Source organism: Coregonus lavaretus, assembly GCF_964263955.1.
Source record: "Coregonus lavaretus genome assembly, chromosome: 23".
In the NCBI taxonomy this organism is placed as follows: domain Eukaryota; kingdom Metazoa; phylum Chordata; class Actinopteri; order Salmoniformes; family Salmonidae; genus Coregonus; species Coregonus lavaretus.
The window spans coordinates 4,813,650-4,836,800 of NC_140010.1; the positions used below are offsets into that span (position 1 = coordinate 4,813,650).

Below are 23,151 nucleotides of genomic sequence, written 5' to 3' on the forward strand. Positions count from 1 at the left end.
TATTGTCTATTCCACTTGCTTTGGCAATGTACATTTTACATTTAGTCATTTAGCAGATGCTCTTATCCAGAGCGACTTACAGGAGCAATTAGGGTTAAGTGCCTTGCTCAAGGGCACAGACAGATTTTTCACCTAGTTGGCTCGGGGATTAGAACCAGTGACCTTTCGGTTACTGGCACTACGCTCTTAACCACTAAGCTACCTGCCGCCATGTTTCCCATGCAAATAAAGCCATTTGAGAGAGAGAGGATCAGCAATACAACTAGGTGGACTGGTGACAGAGACAGCCAGGAGTAGTCAGGCCAGGTAGTCCTGAGGCATGGTTGGGTTCAGGCCCTCCAGGAGGGGAGACAGAAAGAGAACAATTAGAGAGAGCATGCCTAAGAATGCACAGTATACCAGATAGGACAGACTGACCCTAGACCCTAGGCATTCAACTTTAAAGACAATTTTCACCGCTGCTATTTCACAGTATATGTCCATGAATATGTTATTAACATATATGTGTAATAAAAATCTAGATTTTCCTCACTACACGCAAATAAGAGCGTTTCTGCATCTCACCGGTAGAAACGGGCCATCTACATTTACTGGTTGAAAATATATATAGGCATAAAGTTAGCAGTGTGGTTATGGTTAAGGTAAAAATCACATTTTAAGAAGAGAAATAGTAGAAATAGGCGGGGTTTATGACTTTGTGGCTGTGGTAACAACCAAGTGGATCCAGTTGAGAATGGGCGTCAACAGCTTTTATTTTTGTGTCGACAACAACCGTTACATTTAGTCATGGTGTGGTGCTCAGTACCTGGATGTGCAAACTACAAGCAAGCACAGGCTGCTGGAGTAACGTTTCATCGGTTACCTGTCAGAGATATTACTCGTAGCCGAAAGTGGTTGGCGGCAATAAAGAACGCTGCCTATGATGTGAATACTGCACTGGAGAAATATCCAAATGTCCGTGTTTGTAGCCAGCACTTTCAGCCAGAGGATTTCGAAACTGACCTGAAGTCTCAATTGATGGGGTTGCCAGGTCGTCGAACGTTGAAAAGTGAAGCTATTCCATCGATTTTCCCTTTCACTTCAAAGAGGAAGGCATCCGATCAGCCAACATCAGCGCAGCAGAAAAGAAGTCGAGCTGAGGTAACGCGCAGCTAGTTAAGCTAACTACAGCTAGCGATTTTTTTTTAAAAATCTAGCTAAACCAAAATATAGCTAGTTTTCATAACACGCTGGCTAAACATTCCAAAGCAAACCAACGTAATTAGCCAGCTGATACCTGGCGACGTGATTTGTAACTTTGCAAGCTAACGTAAACTACGTTAGGTTACGGAGTCGCTGTGTAGTCGCGCGTCAGCCAGGCTACTCTACTGCAGGTTTGTCACTACACTAGTTACCACAACCACAAAGTCTAAATTGGCTATTTTGTAAACAAAAATGAGTTTTTTTGGTCTTTAATTTAAGGTTAGGCATACGGTTAGCAGTGTGTCTTAACATCAGAGTTTAAGAAGATACATTTGAGAAATGGGCGGGGTTTATTAATATGTGGCTGTGGTAACTAGGGACGACCAAATATTAGTGGACATGACCCGGAAGTAGAGCGGAAGGGGCGTTTACGTGGGGCTAGCCCGAAAACTCGCTCGCCTAGCAGTTACGAACAACGCGTTGAGTAGTTCAACCTGTAATCTCAGAATTTCTCTACACTATATTTTTGTGTCATAATGCCCGTGTGGTGTTCTGTGCCTTACTGTGCTAATTACAAACAAGCGCAAAAAGAAGGAGTGATCTTTCACCGTTTACCTACCGGAGATATACCCCGATGCCGCCAGTGGCTCGCGGCTATCAAGAATACTGTTTACGATGTCAACACACCAGTGGCCAAGTATCAAAACATCCGGGTATGTAGTCAGCATTTTCGGCCAGAAGATTATTTGAGGGATTATCAATCTGAATTGATGGGGAAACCAAATCGACGGAAGCTAAAACGTGATGCGATACCATCGGTTTTTACCTTTACAACAAAACGGAAGACATCCGATCAACCAACACCAGCGCAGAAGAAAAGATCTCGATTAGAGGTAACCTAGCCTATTTTTATTTTATTTTTTATTTTTTATTTCACCTTTATTTAACCAGTTAAGCCAGTTGAGAACAAGTTCTCATTTACAACTGCGACCTGGCCAAGATAAAGCAAAGCAGTGCGATAAAAACAACAACAACACAGAATTACATATGGAATAAACAAAAACATACAGTCAATAACACAATAGAAATTATAGAACATCTATATACAGTGTGTGCAAATGTAGTAAGTTATGGAGGTAAGGCAATAAATAGGCCATAGTGCAAAATAATTACAATTTAGTATTAACACGAGTGATAGATGTGCAGAAGATGATGTGCAAATAGAGATACTGGGGTGCAAATGAGCAAAATAAATAACAATATAGGGATGAGGTAGTTGGGTGGGCTAATTACAGATGGGCTGTGTACAGGTGCAGTGATCAGTAAGCTGCTCTGACAACTGATGCTTAGTTAGTGAGGGAGATAAGAGTCTCCAGCTTCAGAGATTTTTGCAGTTCGTTCAGTCATTGGCAGCAGAGAACTGGAAGGAATGGCGGCCAAAGGAGGTGTTGGCTTTGGGGATGACCAGTGAGATATACCTGCTGGAGCGCATACTACGGGTGGGTGTTGCTATGGTGACCAATGAGCTAAGATAAGGCGGGGATTTGCCTAGCAGTGATTTATAGATGACTTGGAGCCAGTGGGTTTGGCGACGAATATGTAGTGAGGGCCAGCCAACGAGAGCGTACAGGTCACAATGGTGGGTAGTATATGGGGCTTTGGTGACAAAACGGATGGCACTGTGATAGACTACATCCAATTTGCTGAGTAGAGTGTTGGAGGCTATTTTGTAAATGACATCGCCGAAGTCAAGGATCGGTAGGATAGTCCGTTTTACGAGGGCATGTTTGGCAGCATGAGTGAAGGAGGCTTTGTTGCGAAATAGGAAACCGATTCTAGATTTAACTTTTGATTGGAGATTCTTAATGGGAGTCTGGAAGGAGAGTTTACAGTCTAACCAGACACCTAGGTATTTGTAGTTGTCCACATATTCTAAGTCAGACCCGCCGAGAGTAGTGATTCTAGGCGGGCGGGCGGGTGCAAGCAGCGTTCGATTGAAGAGCATGCATTTAGTTTTACTAGCATTTAAGAGTAATTGGGGGCTACGGAAGGAGTGTTGTATGGCATTGAAGCTCGTTTGGAGGTTTGTTAACACAGTGTCCAATGAAGGGCCAGAAGTATACAAAATGGTGTCGTCTGCGTAGAGGTGGATCTGAGAGTCACCTGCAGCAAGAGCGACATCATTTATATACACAGAGAATAGAGTCGGCCCGAGAATTGAACCCTGTGGCACCCCCATAGAGACTGCCAGAGGTCCAGACAACAGGCCCTCCGATTTGACACATTGAACTCTATCTGAGAAGTAGTTGGTGAACCAGGCGAGGCAGTCATTTGAGAAACCAAGGCTATTTAGTCTGCCAATAAGAATGCAGTGATTGACAGAGTCGAAAGCCTTGGCCAGGTCGATGAAGACTGCCGCGCATTCGAAATGGTCGGTGATCTGTTTGTTAACTTGGCTTTCAAATACTTTCCTAGACTAAATTAGCTAGTTACAGCTAACACTGTAGTCCTGTATTTAATGTCCCGGCCAAATCAACTGAAATCAACTCAGTTTGCTGAAGTTTGTATATTTTCCACCCTCTCTGCTCCAACCTTGCTGATCAGAAATTGTAATCTTGTTGTCTCCCGAGAGTCAGACGTGACTTCAGAATGTCAACAAATTAACCAAGATGGCGGCGCCCTTGCCTCGCATGCGATAGGATTCTAGCTAGCTAAAATGTGTCCCTAATTCATAAAACGTAAGCTGTAATTACATAGATTTAGTTGAGTTACAAATAGGTATTTACTATTTTCATTTTTTGTCAGTTTGCGAGAGTTTTGGAACCATGGTTGGCTGGTGGTGTACTGTTCCCAGTTGTAAAAAATATAAACAGGCCCTGGCAAAGGGGGTGATTTTTCATAGGATGTCCCTTGCTAGAGATATAAATATTGTAAACGTTTTATTTTTATTTTTATGGGGTGCAAGCAATGGTTAGCAGCAATTAACGTAAAATACCCCATGGATAAACCAATATCAAAATATGGTGGTATTTGCGTTTGTAGTCGGCAGAGGATTATGTAACCAGAGGATTATGTAAGAGATTTACAACGAAAGTTAATGGGAGAAAAGTTCTGTAAAAAAAAAAACACACTAAAAGCTGATGCAATTCCAAGAAAACAGACAAGCCAACTTCTGCACAAGAGAAGACAAAACGCAGCTATCATCAAGTCTTCTTCTTCTTTAAGTTTTTATTGGCCGATTAAATTCCAAAAAGGTGTATTGCCGCCACCTACTGGGTGGGGTAAAAACTGAGCTACTTTAACAAAAATAAAAAATATTATTAAAAAAGTTAAGTTACTCCTTCACTTATTGAAATGTACTCAGATCCCTACACAGGCTCTGGGGTCTGAGAAGGGGGAGCATCTTCAGACGGTATTCCCTGCAATGTTTCAGCTGTGAAATCCTGGAGATCCAATAACCTTTTAGCTGCTTTCACAATGATTTCCAGTTTCTTAGATTTAGTTAGTTTGACCTGTACAATGAATCACCTGCACAATAAACACAACAAAATCAACCTTCTTCACCATTAGTGTTTCAAGCTCGCTCAACTGACTGAAATCACATGCTGTTGGTTATACATGTACTCCCGAGTGGCGCAGTGGTGCACTAGAGATCCTGGTTCGAATCCAGGCTCTGTCGTAGCCGGCCACGACCGGGAGACCCATGGGGCGGCGCACAATTGGCCCAGCGTCGTCCAGGGTAGGGGAGGGAATGGCCGGCAGGGATGTAGCTCAGTTGGTAGAGCATGGTGTTTGCAACACTAGGGTTGTGGGTTCGATTCCCACGGGGGGCCAGTATGAAAAAATTAAAAATAATGTATGCACTCACTAACTGTAAGTCGCTCTGGATAAGAGCGTCTGCTAAATGACTAAAATGTAAATGTAAAATGTTATCCACTGCCATAGCGTCATCATCTCTACTCGTTGCTTCGACAATTTTAACTGCCTCTGCATAGGACACCTTCTCGACGGCCCTGATCCTTCCTACTTTGACCTCCTTCACCCTAACAGGTCACCCTGGGAACTCTGGAACGTGAAATCCATCACAATTGCAACGCCGTACATCCTCGGACTCTTCGACGATGATTTTCCGTTTGCAAACACTTGACACGTGGCCAAACTTTTTACATTTATGACATTGAAGTAGCTTTTGTACATATGCTCACACTGCTTATCTCATATAGCCCAGCTTTACATGGGTCGGGAGAACTTGTTCATCAAACATCAATAATACAGAAAGGCTTTCCTCTGTCTTTCCATTCACAGTGTGGGTTAAGTGACGTGAATCAACTATTCCTGGCATGTTCATCTTTAATCCATGAAGCCTCAATATCCATCGAGACGCCACATATGACACCTTTTATCGGTGCCCAACTCCGATAGTCATAGCATTCCACTTCATGTGTCGATAATTTGAAAATCAACATCATACCACTCCTGGTCACTTCTGACTCCACTTCTCCCAATGCATCCTTCACCATCTTTGTGACCGCAAACGGGTTTCCCCAAAAAACATCCTTGCTCATGAATCGCACTCCAAAAAGGAATGAGGCATTATCATAGTGAGGCTTATCTTGATTGACAACTTTAGGCTTATCATGATTGACAACTTTAGGCTTATCTTGATTTACAACTCTAGCCATTCATGTTTCAGTATTCCACTCACTTCCTCTATCTTCACTCGCGGCAACAGAATCAAGCGTTGCTTCTGCTTCCGTCATTGCTCTCAAACCTGCCGAAACTCCTCCTTGAAATGAATGAACTCAACCCCTATCATCAAGTCAATGGGCGCGTTCAAGCGGATCACTGTTGTCAAGACGTTGACCAACGTTGGTCACCACCTTTCAAAGTGTGTTGCATTATGAGTATAAAAATGGTCAGACTTGAGACTACATGTCGACTGCATGACCTTTACAACAACCATGTGATCAAAGGTCATGAACTTTCGACAGAAGTCGACTGGAAACGTCTGCAGATGCTCCTCACCAACTGCAGTGTGGGAGACAACCTTCTGGTTTTTTTGGAAGCAAAAGGCACTACATGCTCAGTTGGTAGAGCGTGGCGCTTGCAATGCCAGGGTTGTGGGTTCGATTCCCACAGGGGGGCAAGTATGAAAATGTATGCACTCACTAACTGTAAGTCGCTCTGGATAAGAGCGTCTGCTAAATGACTAAAATCTAAATGTAAAATGTCGCCACCTATCATTGGTTATTATCAATGCTCGTTTACTGTTTTGGATGGGTGACTATTTAGAGCTTAAATACATATTCATCCTTACGATCTAATTACATAGGCCTACATGTGATCCAAATTTCTAACGTAAATAAATGAAATATCCTACTTTCGACAATATAGCTCATGTATTTTTCTAGATGTTAACTGTAATGTTGTATCATGTTATAGACTGTAAAAACACCAGGAAATCTGCTCCTAGTGATTTTTAATTTTGGAAATCTGTTCCCTAGTATTGCCATGCATCATAGAGAGACGTGACCGTATACAAATGTAAGCAAGGTTTGAAATATTATATCTGTTTAGGCTTCTTGCAGTCAATTTGCAGTCTACAAATTATTTGTCATTATGTTCTGGCCCCCCGACCGTCCGCTCAAGGAAAAATCGACCCGCGGCTGAATCTAGTTGGTGATCTCTGTACAGTGAGTGTTTTGTCCTTCATGTGATTGAATCACATTCTGTTCTTCACATGGTTACTGACAAAAGCAACGTAAAGGTTGAGAATTAAATAAATACACTGCAGGCTGTAGTGATGCTGACATGCAATCAATTACAACACAGTAAGAATCTTAGTGGACTCCATTTAATCACAGCTGTTACAATTCAGTGTTGCACATTCACAAATAATAATGAGGGCATGAAGTAATGGCAACAACAGAGCATATCTAATATGCAGCAAAACACATATGTTCTCATTCTAGTAGCCTATGAACTCACTATCTGGATATATTTTGAGAAAACCATCACAAAAATATTAAACCATTCTTGTGAATGTTAGAAAGGGCTTGGGCTGGTAACTAATTTCCTCATCATCAGGATATTAATTCCTTTGAACATGTTGATCATGTTCAGCTTCATGTAGAAGTGGAATTTCGATAGCATCAACTTCAACGACAATATCAAAGACGATTGTCGTGTTTCCTGGAAACAGCAGATGTAAAACACAAAAAAACTGAACAGCCAGAGGGATTACACAAAGAAATGAGGAGAGAAAAAAATATATCAAAAAAATTACACAAATCCACATTATATCAAATCAAATACAGACATGTAACGAATACATTTTTGACATTTAGTTCTGTATACGTTTTAATAGTGCTAAATAGTTTTCCAAACTTTTTCTTCATCAATTTTGATTTGTGTATGAAATATTTTCCTAATAAAATAAAGAGATTTATGACACACTGACGTTCAATTGTGGAATCAATGTAGTAAAATAATATGTCAAACTTAGATATTTCAATGGTTGTATGCATTTTGTTGCCAAGATATAGTTGTACATCAGTCCAGGGGCCTGTTGCACAAAACTAGGATAAGGGATTAAGCCAGGATATCTTGGTGATCCTGGCTCAATTGATCCGTAATCCGGTTGCACTAAAGATGGATAGGGGGCAGGAGGATATGTTATGGTATAAATTACCATGGAGATTTATTCTGTGGAGCTAGCCTGCTCCAGACCAGGCTAAATTCCAGGATCTATTTAATCTCATCCCTACTGTCAGTCAGCAGTCACCACAAATGGAAACCAATAGTTATTTCACTGCTCACTATACATTGTTATCACATATAACTAGACCCACTGTCATTATTTAAACGTTTGTGATCATTAATTTCAATGATTTTGGATAAAAAATGATTGTTAGATGATGTTGCTATCATTAGATAATTTACAGTTTCCCATAGACTATAAGGCTATATATAAAATGATAGAATATTAGGGCCACAGAGGGGAAAAAAACACAAGTCATAATATTGTAACCAGTTGTTTTAAAGGAGGACAGTTGTTAAAATGACAGATGTGGGGCATTTCGTGAAATTGTACTTCAGTATGGTTTCATAAACAAAGACATGCTGATGTGCCAGAATATTAAGTATCACATTGTCATAAGTATCAAAACTGTAAAAACAATATGTAGCTTTTCTGCAGAAAGAACCAGCCTCATAAATTTATGACTTTATCCTTTTTCTTCAGTGTGGCCCTAGTACTCTGTCATATAAACAAATACACATTCCATATGAATATAAAAACACAATGTGTAACATTATGTTCCTTTATTGAATAAGGACAAAACAAAGCAGGTAAACCATCAGCTCCTTTCGAAACTGAAGTCACAGTGACTCTACAAGATGGAAAGCACAGAATCCAAGCATATTATACAAAATGATACATACACATTCAAAGGTCTGTATATAACACACCCTGCATGTCTGCACACTAAAATAAATGCAGGACAAATCCATACACATCAACTGAACAGACAAATGAATGGATGCAGTAGCCTCCCTGCAGCCTTGTATTACACACAGTATACCGCACAAACATCATAAGAGGCCAAATTCGTAAAAAAACGAACCCAAAAAAACCCAAATTCCTCTGCCACCGCAGGACATATTTAACCAAAATTGAAAGCACACATACTAACTAAAATAATTCAACACATATTGGTCCCTCAGCAGCCGACCACTGTCGTCATCAGGGAAGATTGCCGGATTGTCCCAGTCCATGGCTGGTGGCACTCTGGGGGCCCTCTCCTTCCTCAGGCAGGCCACATTGTGGAGGACAGCACAAGCCACAGTAATATCACATGCCCTAACAGGGCTGACCCTTAATTTGTGAAGGCAGTGAAAGCGTGCCTTCAGGAGGCCAAAGGTCATTTCAACTCTGGCCCTGGTCCTGGCATGGGCATGGTTGTAGGCCTGCTGTGCTTCCTGGGGGTCTGTGAAAGGTGTCAGGAGAAAAGGCTGGCAGCCATACCCCCTGTCTCCCAGCAACACACCAGAGAATTCACCTGTCAACACAAAATCTCATCATTACTACCTCATAAACACAGTGATATTCTTGACACAGCCATGATGGTTATAAATAGGGGTTGTGTGGCTTACCTTGTGATAGGCACTGATAGATTTCAGAGGCCCGAAAGATTCTGGAGTCATGGACTGAGCCAGGCCATTTTGCCACAACATTGCTGATCACACAGTCAGCATTGCAGACCATCTGAAATCATAAGATGAGGAATATTACACCAATCAATGCACATCACTGGCAATGCAGAGTGTTCGTCAATGGACAATATCAAAAAGTTATGTTCACCTGAACATTAATGCTGTGAAAGGATTTCCTATTCACAAAATCGGCCTCATGGGCACCTGAGGGGGCTTTTATCCTTATGTGTGTGCAGTCCACTGCACCAATGACATTGGGGAAACCTGTCACACAAAGTAATGAGTATCCTACTATGTGTTAACAGTTGTCCTGTAATTTGTAGATCCTCTTACCTGCAATCCTATAGAACTCCTCTTTGATGTCACAGAGTCTTCTGTGGCCAGGGAAGGAGATGAAGACATCTGCTAATGCTTTGATAGCCAGACACACACTCCTTATTGTGCGGCAAATTGTGGCCTTGTTCAGCTGTTCTGCATCCCCCACTGAGTACAGGAAGGCTCCACTAGCAAAAAAGCGCAAGGCCACACAAACCATTTGCTCCACACTCAGTGCATGGCTCCGTGCAGTGCGGTGCTTAATCCTGGGACCCAGTAGTCTGCATAGATACCTGATGCCATCTGCAGAAAACCTGTATCTTTCATATAGATGGTCATCAGGGAAGGCCAGTGGGTCCAACCGGTCCCTGAAGACCCTTTCTCGCCTGAAGGCTCTCCTCAGCACAAGTGCTTCTTCATCCACCACATCTCGCACGAATGGGCATGCCATTGTCAGAGCAGAAAGGAACACACAATTTTGGGCCTTCATATAGGCTAGTGGCCACACCTGGTGCTGGGGGGGTGGGCAAAAGAGGGCGATGCCTTATAACGATGACTTGGTTGTACTGATTGCTGGGAAAATAAAAAAAACCTTAGAAAGATGCCACCGTCCTGTGTGCTCACAATAAGAGCTCATATGTCATGGCTCACTTGACTTTACGAGAATATACCTAATTTTTATTTTGAGCTGTGTCATCTTCTTGGAGCTGGGGGAGGAAAGAAAAATAATGATTAATACATTTGTGTTACAGTTAGCATACAGTGTACATTGAAGGCATATCTCACCTCCCTCTCAAGTTTTTTTATTTCAAGGTCCAGTTTCCTAATTGTCCTCTTTTTTATTTCGGACTCCAGTGCAAGATTTTCCATCTTTTTCTTCTTGTACTGAATGTCTATGTCTGCCAGTTCTATTTGGCGCCGGAGGTGGTTGCCATACAACTTTCTGATAGCTTGTGAGCTCTGTGAACACAATACAATTAGCGCAGCTGGAATTTGGCAGGATGTGGTGTCCTTTTATTAATACGCACTATGTTGCCAGGCTGGTTTTCCCACTGTATAGCATCTGGGTCCTGTAAAAGAAATTAGATTTTTTGATTTTGATGAGGACTCCTCACCATTGTAGAGTAAATAGTACTTTCACAGTCTTAACATGATACCTCATGCCTTCTGGAATCCAGAGAGATGGTCTCCTCCTCATCATCGTCTCCATCATGTGCTGTTGCTGCTGCACTGGGGCCTTCACCCTATCACATTTAATCGGATTCATATTGAAGCTAGTAGACAAGACATGCCAGGCCTACAGTATGCCTTTGATGGAGTACTCACTGGATCAGCATCGTCTGGTGCTTGTGCTGGTGGCTCTAACAGGAACACAGTGCTGCCAGACACTGCAAGGCAATAGGTAAACCAAAGTCAGACAGTCCAAATTGATTCAATATGAATGTGGTTGTATCCCATGTAGAGATGGAAGGACATACCTTGAATGAAGCGGGTGGCATCTTGGGAGGAACCTATGCTCGTCTCTTTCCCCCCAGGGATCCCCTCTAAGACGGGCCTGCCTTTATTTAGCTCCAAGGCCATGTCCTCTGCTGGGGTAAGGTCAGCCTTTGGTGACCCACCACCCGTGCCTTGTCTGTGGGTATTCTTTTTCACTGCTAAAACAGTACAGACAATGTGTGAGCAGGCACCTTCTGGGTACAATATATGCTTGTGCTTTGTTAAATATTAGTCAGGGACCATACCATTCTGCAGAATGTTCTTGTATTTGATTTTGACCTGCTGCCATGTCCGTTTTGGCCCGTTCATGTTTAATCTACACACACACACACACACACATTTAATGGAGTCACACTGCAAAAAATTACTTGGTATTTTTGTCTTGTTTTCAGTAAAAATATCAAAAAATTTATCATAGCTTTATACAGTGTGATGGAGTTACTTTACACAATTTCACTCATATCTGCAGTGCATTTCAATTAAAAATTTAACCGTTTCATAATTACAGTACAACTGCATTTTTGGAGATGTGAATTAAATATTTGAATTGTAATTGTGATGTTTCAGCGGAGCGGTGAGTGTGTAATTGTGCACTACTTACGCATTCAGGCGGTCTGCAATACTTTGCCACGCTTTTTCTCTTTGCTTTATCACTGTGGCGGTGTTGCCTTTCTTCTTAATTATATCTTTTACCTCCTCGTATGCCTCCATGAGGATTTGTGCTTCCGACGGGGAAAAGTACGCGGCTCTAGTTGCCATGGTAAATCAGTTAATCTGTGATCTGTGGCGGGGTCTATTTGAGTGAGCCGTGAGCGCGCACCTATCCAGGATTGGTTTCACCTGGCTTAATGAATCCGTGTCTGCTCATCCTGGCTTGGTCTTTGTGCAACCAATTAAGCCTGGACGCACATGTTTTGGCTTCATTGAGCTCAGCCGAGTCATTTATCCCGGATGTCTTAATTCTACTTTTGTGCAACAGGCCCCAGAACACCTAACTATGTAAACAATAACAAAATAAGTGTTCAATAGATTGTTTCTAGTTCACAAAAACTGCATTCACTAGTAACATCAGGTATATATTTAGAAATCAGGCTATTTACACGGGTTGAATCTGTGGATAATCTTAAAGGAGATCTCCTTTACTTTATTGGTCACCATAAATGTGTGTGGAGTGAGCCAAGCACGGTGCCAGTTTAAATCAAACGATGAAGCCCAATAAAATATAGCAGAAGGAATAGAATTCCTGTAGCAATGATCCCTTAAAAAACAATTGTTGAATTTCTTATCTAGTAAACCTATGCCATTCACTTGGATATCGCTTACAATAAGAGATGTTCCAAAACATGCATTATTCTGAAGTAAAGATTTTATCCCACTAGGTATAGCTTTTATAACAGGGTCATATTCCTTGCTTGAAACCTCAAAGTTGTATCTTTCCATAAATTCTCTCTGTGTAAATAGATTTTCCACTAATACTAACTAATTGGCTGACCAGTTACAGTAAAATAACATCTTGTTTCTATGTAATATCGACCCATTATTCCATATAAAACATTTATGAGGTGAAAAGTTGTGTTTTATACAGCAAAGCCCAGCCCATTAAAGCCTGCTTGTGAAAAGTCGCCAATTTCACAGGAAGTTTACCCACAATATAGGGACATTGTAGTAAAAAATTAAGCCCTCCGAGCTTTTGAAAAACAAAATGAGGTATAATATTCCAGAAACTATGAGGAATTTTTTTAAAGTACCTTTTAACCCAGTTGACTTTTGATATGTGATTAAAGAGAGTGAAGTCTAAGACACTTTGACCGCCACCACAAACCCTGTTGGTGATAACATCTCTTTTTATCTTATGTGGTTTTTCCATATGAAGTTGTACAATAGCCTATCTAAGGTACAGCAAGTGGATTTGGGGATGAAAAAAGTGCCCCTCAGTTTTGGATAAAAGCACCCTCCATTGAAGACTTAAATCCCTCCCTAACCATGAGGAAAATATATTTTTGATAGATTCAGTTACAGGATTCAAATTAAGATCATTCACAGCCTTAAGATTTTTGGTGATCTTTTCACTGAGGTAGGTTACAGTATCTTTTTCAGAGATGTTACAATCTGCTGGATTGACAGCTCCTTTCAGAACAAACATCTCACATTTGGAAAGATTTAATACCAAACCTGAGAGTTTGGAGAACTGCTTCACAATATCCAATGCTAATCTATCTTGTGACACATTTTTCCAAAAAAGTGAGGTGTCATCTGCCAGTTGGGATATCTTGATCTCTCTGGCCTGGAATGTAATGCCTTCAAATTGACTTTGATAAACTAATGAGCATAAGGTTTGAGAAACTAACAAAAAAAAAAAAAGGTGAGATTGGACAACCTTGTCGTATTCCTTTGTAAATGTTAAACCTTGAGGATGTTCCATGACAGAGTTTGATACAGCTATTGCTAATAGCGTCAACAAAAAATTTACCAAACTTCAAATGCTTAAGACAATCAAAGATAAAATGGTGACTTACGGTATCAAATGCTTTCTGAAAATCCAAAAATAAGATAACAGGGGAGTCATCCAATAGATCACAGTACTCAACCAACTCTAACACCAGCCTCAGATTATTAGATATCTGGAGCCCTTTCATAAACCCTGATTGACATTCATCAATCAGATCATTCAAGCACAACTTCAACCTTTTTCGCAAAGATTGAGGCTATAATTTTGTAGTCGTTATTTAGGAGTGTGATTGGACGCCAATTATCAATAATTAAGAGATCCTTTTGTGGTTTAGGTATAAGACTAATAACCACTTGTTTCAGAGAGGCAGGTAGTTCCCTTCTTTATAGACTCTTTAAAGGTTTCAAGTAAGAATTGTGCTATTTCTTCAGAGGTTTTGTAAAATTCAGAGGTTAATCCATCACAACCTGGAGACTTATTTTTTAATTGAGCAACCCCATATTGGATGTCCATAATGAATAAATCTTCACAACAAGACCGATTTGAATTCTTCACTAACAGTGTTAACATTCTCTATAGAATCAAGGAGATCCTTAGAGTCACTCAAACTGTTATCTAAGGAGTAAAGATTCTCATAAAACTTAGTGGTAAAGTCTGATACCAACTCTCTGTCCTCAGAGGTTACCCCATTAACCTTAAGTTTTCTAGTTCCCCTCTCCTCTCTTCCAAATTAAAAAAGTATCTACTGTTCTTTTCGCCTTTTTCAAGCCATTGTTTTCTGGATCTTATGAAGGCTCCTCTATCCTTTTCCTCATAAAACACTGTAAATCATTCAATTTAGCTTTTTCGTTAAGATCAAGATGCTCAATCTCTGTGATATCAGCAATTTTCTTAGAGAGCTCAGCTACCTCACATCTCCTTCTTAAAGCCGTTTCCTGTAAGTAATACAGGCTGAGCGGATTATAAATTTCAGCAGTTCACAATATTTCCCATATTCTGCATTGGAGGTAGCTAAATTACAGTAAACAGAAATTAGATTCTTAATCCCCCAAAAAAAAAAATTCATCATGCAATAACAATGAGTTATTCAATTTCCAATAACCTCCAGAATATTTCTTCTCATCATTACTGCACATTCTCACAGGCGGCCATACTACTTTATGATCCATCAGGACTGCGGGCGGTATTTTTACCTCTACAGTATTGGGCTCAAGACTAGAGGTTATCACCCACAAGTCAATTCTTGATTTGTAGTGAACGATCTCTATTACTCCATGTGTACTGTTTCTCTCCAAGGTTTTTAACTCTCCATATGTCAATTAAGTCCAGGCTTTGGCAGAAATTCACCAATTTATTCACACCAATGTTAGGCCTATGGGGCAATCTATCAGTCTCATTAGAATAAACCATATTAAAATCCCCACCAACTATAATCTGACTGGATGGATATTTTCTCAGAAGACTTTTAAGAATTTCCTCAATTTCCTCTAGAAGTAAGTTATTTGGAAGACTAGAACAGTATCCATATACATTACACAACATAAATAATCTGTCCATGTGGATGATGACCGCTACTAGCCAATGTCCATTGGTGTCCATTTGAGTAAACAAACATGTCCCTTTGAAATTGTGTGCTAAAATTACAACCCCAGCTGAATGATTAGTCCTGTGGGCCAAGAAAATGTCACTGCCCCACTGATTTTTCAAAAAATTATAATCCTCTTTGCATGAATGTTTCTTGAACAAATACAAGATCTGCGTTGCAGTCCTTACAAAAAAAAGATTTCCTCTTTTTTTGATTGACATAAGCTTCAAATCCATATATACTAAATGGAAACAAAAATCCTATGCAATATCAACTCTACCCTCTCTATAAAAGGTGCTTCATATATGTATTAACATAAGTCTTAACTTGTAAACCATAACACCAGAATTCAAAACTAGAACGCTCAGTTTGTTGTGGGGAAGGGGCTACCTTGTAAGCCTACCGGCGGAGCAAATCAACCCGGTCAAATGTATTTTCCGTCGGCGAAAAAGGCTCCGATTCCCCTGTAGTATGCACCCATTCCTTGATTTCGGGCCTGTTGGATGAGAGGCCACAACTTTGCCTTTGCTGCCTTGTCTGTTGCAGTCAGGTCCTCACCGACTCAAAATGTTCTCTCTTTCAGAAAGGCGCTTTCCTTTGCTTTCTTCCAAACTGCATCTCTCGCTGTGCGGAAAGCGAACTGGATGATGATCGAGCGGCTGCCGATGGCATCTTGCTTCTTCCCAATACGATGGGCGACATCCACAGCCATGTCCATATATCCTTCGGGGAAGTCCGGAGTCACACGGTTACAGATGTCACTTACTATGCCCTTCCCATGCTCACCATGGTCCCCGGGGACACCGTAAAGCCGTAGCCCCCACCTTCTCCGGTATCGCTCTGCTTCCGACAAGCGCTCTTGCATGTTGGCGATGGTCTTCTCCTGTGCAGTGCATTTATCAGAGGTTGCAGTGTTTGCACGTTTAAGCTCTTCTATACTCTTGTATGCATGATTCAGAGAGGTCTCGAGGTCAACGATTTTTGATGTGTTTTCGCGTGTCATTTTCTCCAGACCATCGGCTCTTTCGTTTATCTTTGCAGTGACAGCATCGATTATGTTGACCTGGAGTTCCCGCAAAGACAATTCTTTGTGTCTTTTTGGGTGCAGAACTATTGGCTGGAGTTTCTGAATCAACCGAATGTCCAGATTCCTCAATTTCTTCTCCTGAGGAGTCGGGTGGTTTCTCTTCGGTGTGTGAGTGGTCAGCTAGCAGCAACCTTCTCCTGAGGAGTCAGGTGGTTTCTCTCCGGTGTATGAGTGGTCAGCTAGCAGCCTTCTCCTGAGGAGTCAGGTGGTTTCTCTCTGGTGTGTGAGTGGTCAGCTAGCAACTGCCTTCTCCTGAGGAGTCAGGTGGTTTCTCTCTGGTGTGTGAGTGGTCAGCAGCAGAGTCAGGTGGTTTCTCTCTGGTGTGTGAGTGGTCAGCAGCAGAGTCGGGTGGTTTCTCTCTGGTGTGTGAGTGGTCAACAACAGTCAGGTGGTTTCTCTCTGGTGTGTGAGTGGTCAACAACAGAGTCAGGTGGTTTCTCTCTGGTGTGTGAGTGGTCAGCAGCAGAGTCGGGTGGTTTCTCTCTGGTGTGTGAGTGGTCAACAACAGTCGGGTGGTTTCTCTCTGGTGTGTGAGTGGTCAACAACAGAGTCAGGTGGTTTCTCTCTGGTGTGTGAGTGGTCAGCAGCAGAGTCGGGTGGTTTCTCTCTGGTGTGTGAGTGGTCAGCAGCAGAGTCAGGTGGTTTCTCTCTGGTGTGTGAGTGGTCAACAACAGTCAGGTGGTTTCTCTCTGGTGTGTGAGTGGTCAACAACAGTCAGGTGGTTTCTCTCTGGTGTGTGAGTGGTCAACAACAGTCAGGTGGTTTCTCTCTGGTGTGTGAGTGGTCAACAACAGAGTCGGGTGGTTTCTCTCTGGTGTGTGAGTGGTCAGCAGCAGCCTTCTCCTCCCTTTGCTCTTTCGCACGTTTTTCTTCCATTTTGCCAAGTTTCAGATCAAATGAGCGTCTACTTAGCGTTGTTCTCTGTTGTGTTGACTATAAACCGGGTTTTGTTACATTTTATCCCTCTCAAATTTACTTCAATGTAAGGTTACTCGGAGCAAGATATTATCCCGTCTGCACTCACCGCCATCTTATCCCGTTTGTACTCACCGCCATCTTCTGCAACCTCAGATGTCCAACTTGCTGCCGGTGCATATGTACCTACCCCGACTTTACTTGTCGACTTCCGTCTACAGTCGGCTTCTTTCGCCTTACCACTCAAAAGTGCCCATTCAGTCCACTGTTTTGTGTGAGACAGTCATATCAGGCTGGATTCATCAAGTGGTGTCAGTTACTCTTGCCAGCCTATCAGGGCCCGGTTTCCCAAAAGCATTTTAAGGCTAAGTTCAATCGTTAGAACCTTCGTAGGAGCATCGTTAAATCTCTCTCGCTGTTTCCCAAAACCATCTTTATTAACGTTGCACTTAAACGCTCGTACGCTAACACCTGCCTCAGACCACTTGTAGAACAGCTAAGTGCGTCGTTTTGCCCTCCCGCATCACTTTATAGACTAAACGGAATCACATGGCTTTATCCGTCTCTCTGTGACCACGGTGACTTCAGAACAAAGTTAACTACAAATTCAAAGTTGCCAATGTCTTGCAATTGATACAAACAAGCGAAGTATAAAAATATGCTTCAAATGAAAACCGAGATGACTACATTAAAAATATAAACAGTAGGCTATGTGCCTATTTCAATCATATTGAAAAACATTTAATGTTCAATCAGTTTTCTATTTTGCTACTGTCTGTAATTTGTCTCAATATCTTTCATGATTTGTAGCCTAACGTGCGCAATGATGTGCCGAATCGGTGGTTTAGTGCATTTTTATTGGGGTAAGCATTAGAATAAGCCGCCTCAATATTTGCAGCCATAGGTGGTAATAGGAGCTGATCCGTCATCAGTATTGTGGAATAATTATCATGTTAAGGTAAGATTTGAATGGAGAAAGCTGATCCGAGAGCAGCATTCACTTTCTTTCGATCCTATCAGTATCGACACGCTCCAACGATGCACTTAGTGAACGTTCTCTCTGCGTGGTGTCAAATTTTATTTGCCACATGCGCCGAATACAACAGGTGTAGACCTTACATTGAAATGCTTACTTACAAATGCTTAACCAACAATGCAGTTTTTTTAGAAGAAAAAAAGTGTTAAGTAAAAAATAAAAAATTGCAAATAATTAAAGAGCAGCAGTAAAATAAAATAACAGTAGGGAGGCTATATACAGGGGGGTACCGGTACAGAGTCAATGTGTGGGGGCACCGGTTAGTCAAGGTAATTGAGGTAATATGTACATGTGGGTAGAGTTACAGTAAGTATGCATACATAATAAACAGAGTAGCAGCAGTGTAAAAGAGGGGGTTGGGGGGGGGGCATGCAAATATTCCAGGTAGCCATGATTAGCTGTTCAGCAGTGTTATGGATTGGAGGTAGAAACTGTTAAGAAGCCTTTTGGACCTAGACTTGGCGCTCCGGTACCACTTGCCGTGCAGTAGCAGAGAGAACAGTCTATGACTAGGATGGCTGGAATTTTTAGGGCCTTCCTCTGACACCGCCTGGTATAGAGGTCCTGGATGGCAGGAAGCTTGGCCCCAGTGATGTACTGGGCAATACGCACTACCCTCTGTAGTGCCTTGCGGTCGGATACAGAGCAGTTGCTATACCAGGCGGTAATGCAACCAGTCAGGATGCTCTCAATGGTGCAGCTGTAGAACTTTTTGAGGATCTGAGGACCCATGCCAAATCTTTTCAGTCTCCTGAGGGGGAATAGGCTTTGTCGTGCCCTCTTCACGACTGTCTTGGTGTGTTTGGACCATGATAGTTCGTTGGTGATGTGGCCACCAAGGAACTTGAAGCTCTCAACCTGTTCCACTACAGCCCCGTCGATGAGAATGGGGGCGTGCTCAGTCCTCTTTTTTTCCCCCTGTAGTCCACAATCATCTCCTTTGTCTTGATCACGTTGAGGGAGAGGTTGTTATCCTGGCACCACACGGCCAGGTCTCTGACCTCCTCCCTATAGGCTGTCTCATCGTTGTCGGTGATCAGGCCTACCTCGTAAGCCTACGTTCCATCGCTATCGGGAAACCGGGCCCAGACTGTCTTGTCAGCTCACACCCAGGGAGTCGGCCAATACATTCTATGATGATTATTTAATCATAACTTTGTATTTTCTTTACAGTATCTGAAGAGTATTGAAGCTCTCATCACTCCAGAGGTGAGTCGGTGCCATATCAGCCACTACATTAGTTACTGTTTAATATAACACATAACCTAGCCCTACCTCATTACTGTAGGAACTGATGGATGTTGCCATCCCTGTTTGAGGTCATGTTTATGCGTTCCAAATGGCACCCTATATAGGGCAATACTTTTGACCAGAGTCCTCTGGGCACTATAAAGGGTGCCATTTGGGACACAGTCGTTGACATGTTTACTGGGATGTCTTTACAATGAAAAGTGATCACAGATGTACCTATACAGGTGGCTCCAATATTGCCAGGGAGGAAGAATAAAGGTCAGTATAAAGTAACTCAGCATTATCCACATTCTTGTCAGTGGTAAACAGCACTCACGTTTTCTTCATGTTTTTCTGTCTTGTATATATTTTTTGCAAATATCTTTGAATAGTTAACTAAACGTTTTCTGCATCGTACTGGTCACCGTCTTGTCTTTTTTTTGGATTCTACCTGCCTTCCTTCCACCGATCTTATCTCACTTCATATTTTTCTAAAATATGAACACTGGTGAAATTGTACAGGCATCTTTTTTCATTCCACTTCAAGCAAAGGTGGTAAAATGGGCGTGACGATCCCACTTAGTTTTCCAGTGAGAATGACAATGAAGACCGGTAGAATTTCTGTCTCATAGAATGTCATTGATGTTCCAATGTGAATGTCCACAGGTGTTCTGACGCGCCCACGTGTCCAGGATTCTGGAACCAGCATTGACATCACACCTGAGTACGTTCAAATAATCCCACGACTTCTTTCTTATTGTCACTTAACAATCCTACAGCCCAGATGTATTTGGTCATTGACTGTCCATTTTTTTAAGTGTTTAGTGTGGAGATTGTAAGATTGCGGTAGGATTTTAAAACCCCTCCACGTTGCTTCCCCTCCACCCACAGGAGGGCAGATGTGTGTGTGAACAGAGACTGTCTGCTGCAGCTCTTCATACTCTGTGAGAGGTGTGGCTGCGACTGTGATGCCAGGATCGAGGATGAACTGGGCTGCTTCTCTGTCGTTCAGACGTGCCCGTTCTGCAGTCACCACAGGAAGTGGATGAGCCAGCCCTCTTTTGCCCAGGAAACCTGTGGATTGAATGAAGAGGTGGGTCATTTAGTCATTTACCTCCGTGACACTACCACACAAATGCACGGGATACAGTGTAGTGTACACAGTACGATGAAATGCAAACTCTGCACACAACATTCTGAACAAGATGCAGACATGCCTGTAATCCATAATAATTGTATTTGTTTTCCTTTCCTAAGGCGGTTGGAGGGGCATTGTTCCAGCCATGTGAAGACAGAGACCCGGACCTGGAGAACATTTGCTTGACTATGGAAATCACTGAGGAGTTGTGTGAACATGATGGTCGGTCCTCGGACGAGGAGAGTGAGGAGGACGAAAAGCCCAAGAAGCTGAATAAGCAGGAGAGATCAGATGAGACCGAGTGGGAGCCGTCTGATGAGGAAGACATTGTAATGGACTCTGATTCTTCTGAGGATTTGGAAACGGCAGGTTCCTCTGGTCTAACAGAAGAGGCCAACATTGATAATTGTCAGACCGGAATAGAGAAAGAAGAGAGACTTGTGGAGTGGTGCACTGACTGTGGAGCCGAGCCTGTACTCGCCTGCACCACACAGCGCCATAAGAAGCTGTACGCCTGTGGTGTGTGTGTGAGTGAGGTCCAACAAGCTGTTGGATTTGACCAATTCTACATGCGCTTCGAGGACCCGGCCAGCTTCAAGGAACATGTACGACGTGAACACAACACAAAACCTCATTGGTTGCTCTGTACAGACTGCGGCATCTTTCCTCACAAGAAGGACCATTCGTGTGAGCACAAGATCAAGAAATTCCGCTGTGTAGACTGTGGTAAGCGCTGTAGGACTGAAATGGGTATCAAGATCCACAGGCGCCTCCACCACCCTGCCCATGTTTACCCCTGTAAGTTCTGCCTGCAGCCATTCAAAACCAGGTCGGACAAACTGACACACGAGGCAAGACATCAGGATGAGAACTCTCCCTACCAGTGCTCAGAATGCTCCGAAAGATTTGATGACCTAATGGCACGGAACAGCCACCTACGAACCCACAGCCATCTGAATAGAAACATCTGCCACACTTGTTACAAAGAATTTTCTAACAAAAACCATCTGGAGAGGCACATGATTATTCACACAAGGCAGAAGCCCCACATGTGCCAGGTCTGCCAACAGTCCTTCAACCAAGCGAGCCACCTCAAGTCCCACATGCGCCTCCACACAGGGGAGAGGCCCTTCAAGTGCCAGCAGTGTGAGAAATGCTTCAATCACAATGTCAGTCTGAAGAACCACGTCCAACGCTATCATGGCCCTGAGGAGAGTACCACAAGCTGAGGAAGAGGAGAGTACCACAAGCTGGGGAAGAGGAGAGTACCACAAGCTGAGGAAGAGGAGAGTACCACAAGCTGAGGAAGAGGAGAGTACCACAAGCTGGGGAAGAGGAGAGTACCACAAGCTGAGGAAGAGGAGAGTACCACAAGCTGAGGAAGAGGAGAGTACCACAAGCTGAGGAAGAGGAGAGTTCCACAAGCAGGGGAAGAGGAGAGTACCACAAGCTGAGGAAGAGGAGAGTACCACAAGCTGGGGAAGAGGAGAGTACCACAAGCTGAGGAAGAGGAGAGTACCACAAGCTGAGGAAGAGGAGAGTACCACAAGCTGAGGAAGAGGAGAGTACCACAAGCTGAGGAAGAGGGGAGTACCACAAGCTGAGGAAGAGGAAGAAGAGAGGGAGAGATAAGGAAAGACCCAGGACCGCTGGGAAAAGAAATGTAGCTGTAGAAGACGTAGATTGAGCACACCAGTGTCGTGTGGGTATATTGCACACCATAGCAAAACGTTTTTCAACAGGAAATGAAAATGAGTTATTTACTACTGCTTTAACCAGTACTTAGTTTGTGTTGACGTTATATAACATTAATGGATGACTTTCTACATCTTTTAACTATTTGGAATTCTACTTTGTTTTAATAGTTGTTGAAATATCATATTAGAAAATCGTTTTATTTTATTTTCATACAGTTTTTTGTATTTGCATCATGAGGATGATTAAAGTTCCATTTTGAAAAACTGCCCTTTTATATAATTTTCTGGGACTTTTAAGATTTAAAGTCAAAGTAATATTCAAGCTCTGTGTAATAAAATAAAAAAAAACAATATCACTGATTCATAGTCTGCTCAGTTATGCAAAAATAAACAATTTTTAAACAGTGGTTAACTGTACAGTTCATTTAGTATGTGCTTCACATAGGAATGCAGAATTGTGTTTTGCCGTAGAATCAAGGAAAATGTTCGTAAAAGGAAATATCTAAATATTATATCGATATATACAGTGCGTTCAGAATGTTTTCATACCCCTTGACTTATTCCACATTTTGTGTTAATCTGAATTCAAAATTAATTGAATAGATTTGTTTTCTCACCCATCAATACACAATACCCTATAATGCCAAAGTGAAAACATGTTTATTTTACATTTGTGCTAAATTATTTAAAATGAAATACAGAAATCTCTAATTAACATGAATATTCACACCCCTGAGTTAATACTTTGTAGAAGCACCTTTGGCAGAGATTACAGCTGTGAGTTTGGCAATATCATAAAAATTAAT

The 23,151-nt window shown here is 42.1% G+C and overlaps 2 protein-coding genes across 7 annotated transcripts; one reads left to right on the forward strand and one right to left on the reverse strand.

Annotated features, from left to right (window-relative positions):
• Positions 1 to 703: 703 nt before the first annotated feature.
• Positions 704 to 22,752, forward strand: LOC311099222 (uncharacterized protein). 4 transcript variants are annotated; one of them, XR_014609695.1, is made up of 7 exons: positions 704 to 1,140; positions 19,454 to 19,489; positions 19,756 to 19,789; positions 20,177 to 20,234; positions 20,402 to 20,603; positions 20,768 to 21,963; positions 22,088 to 22,752. XR_014609695.1 is itself a non-coding variant. In XM_084139904.1 (6 exons), exons 1-6 carry the CDS (start codon positions 787 to 789, stop codon positions 21,875 to 21,877), a joined length of 1,794 nt encoding a protein of 597 aa, XP_083996030.1. In that variant the 5' UTR covers positions 734 to 786; the 3' UTR covers positions 21,878 to 22,746. The 4 variants fall into 4 exon arrangements, 2 of the variants coding, with proteins under 2 accessions (XP_083996030.1, XP_083996029.1); XR_014609696.1 differs by lacking the exon at positions 704 to 1,140 and adding an exon at positions 1,610 to 2,075; XM_084139904.1 differs by having other exon boundaries at positions 734 to 1,140; positions 20,768 to 22,746.
• Positions 8,471 to 11,773, reverse strand: LOC311150602 (putative nuclease HARBI1). 3 transcript variants are annotated; one of them, XM_084188088.1, is made up of 11 exons: positions 11,454 to 11,773; positions 11,190 to 11,366; positions 11,038 to 11,099; positions 10,869 to 10,955; positions 10,740 to 10,781; positions 10,498 to 10,671; positions 10,383 to 10,418; positions 9,730 to 10,284; positions 9,545 to 9,660; positions 9,337 to 9,448; positions 8,471 to 9,242 (listed from the first exon to the last, which is right to left on the reverse strand). In XM_084188088.1, the coding sequence occupies exons 1-7, from the start codon at positions 11,515 to 11,517 to the stop codon at positions 10,383 to 10,385; spliced, it is 642 nt and encodes a 213-aa protein (XP_084044214.1). In that variant the 5' UTR covers positions 11,518 to 11,773; the 3' UTR covers positions 8,471 to 9,242; positions 9,337 to 9,448; positions 9,545 to 9,660; positions 9,730 to 10,284. The 3 variants fall into 3 exon arrangements, with proteins under 3 accessions (XP_084044214.1, XP_084044212.1, XP_084044213.1); XM_084188086.1 differs by having other exon boundaries at positions 10,498 to 10,781; XM_084188087.1 differs by lacking the exons at positions 11,038 to 11,099; positions 11,190 to 11,366; positions 11,454 to 11,773.
• Positions 22,753 to 23,151: the final 399 nt, after the last annotated feature.

Excerpts from the sequence above, each read along its gene's own strand:
- LOC311099222 (XM_084139903.1), top strand. The coding sequence starts at position 1,719 with ATGCCCGTGTGGTGTTCTGTGCCTTACTGTGCTAATTACAAACAAGCG. Across the intron at positions 19,790-20,176 it reads GCCAGGGAGGAAGAATAAAG|GTGTTCTGACGCGCCCACGT; the intron begins GTCAGTATAAAG and ends GAATGTCCACAG. Across the intron at positions 20,235-20,401 it reads AGCATTGACATCACACCTGA|GAGGGCAGATGTGTGTGTGA; the intron begins GTACGTTCAAAT and ends CTCCACCCACAG.
- LOC311150602 (XM_084188086.1), bottom strand. The coding sequence starts at position 10,201 with ATGAAGGCCCAAAATTGTGTGTTCCTTTCTGCTCTGACAATGGCATGC. Across the intron at positions 9,449-9,544 it reads TTCACAGCATTAATGTTCAG|ATGGTCTGCAATGCTGACTG; the intron begins GTGAACATAACT and ends TTATGATTTCAG. Across the intron at positions 9,243-9,336 it reads CTATCAGTGCCTATCACAAG|GTGAATTCTCTGGTGTGTTG; the intron begins GTAAGCCACACA and ends TTGTGTTGACAG.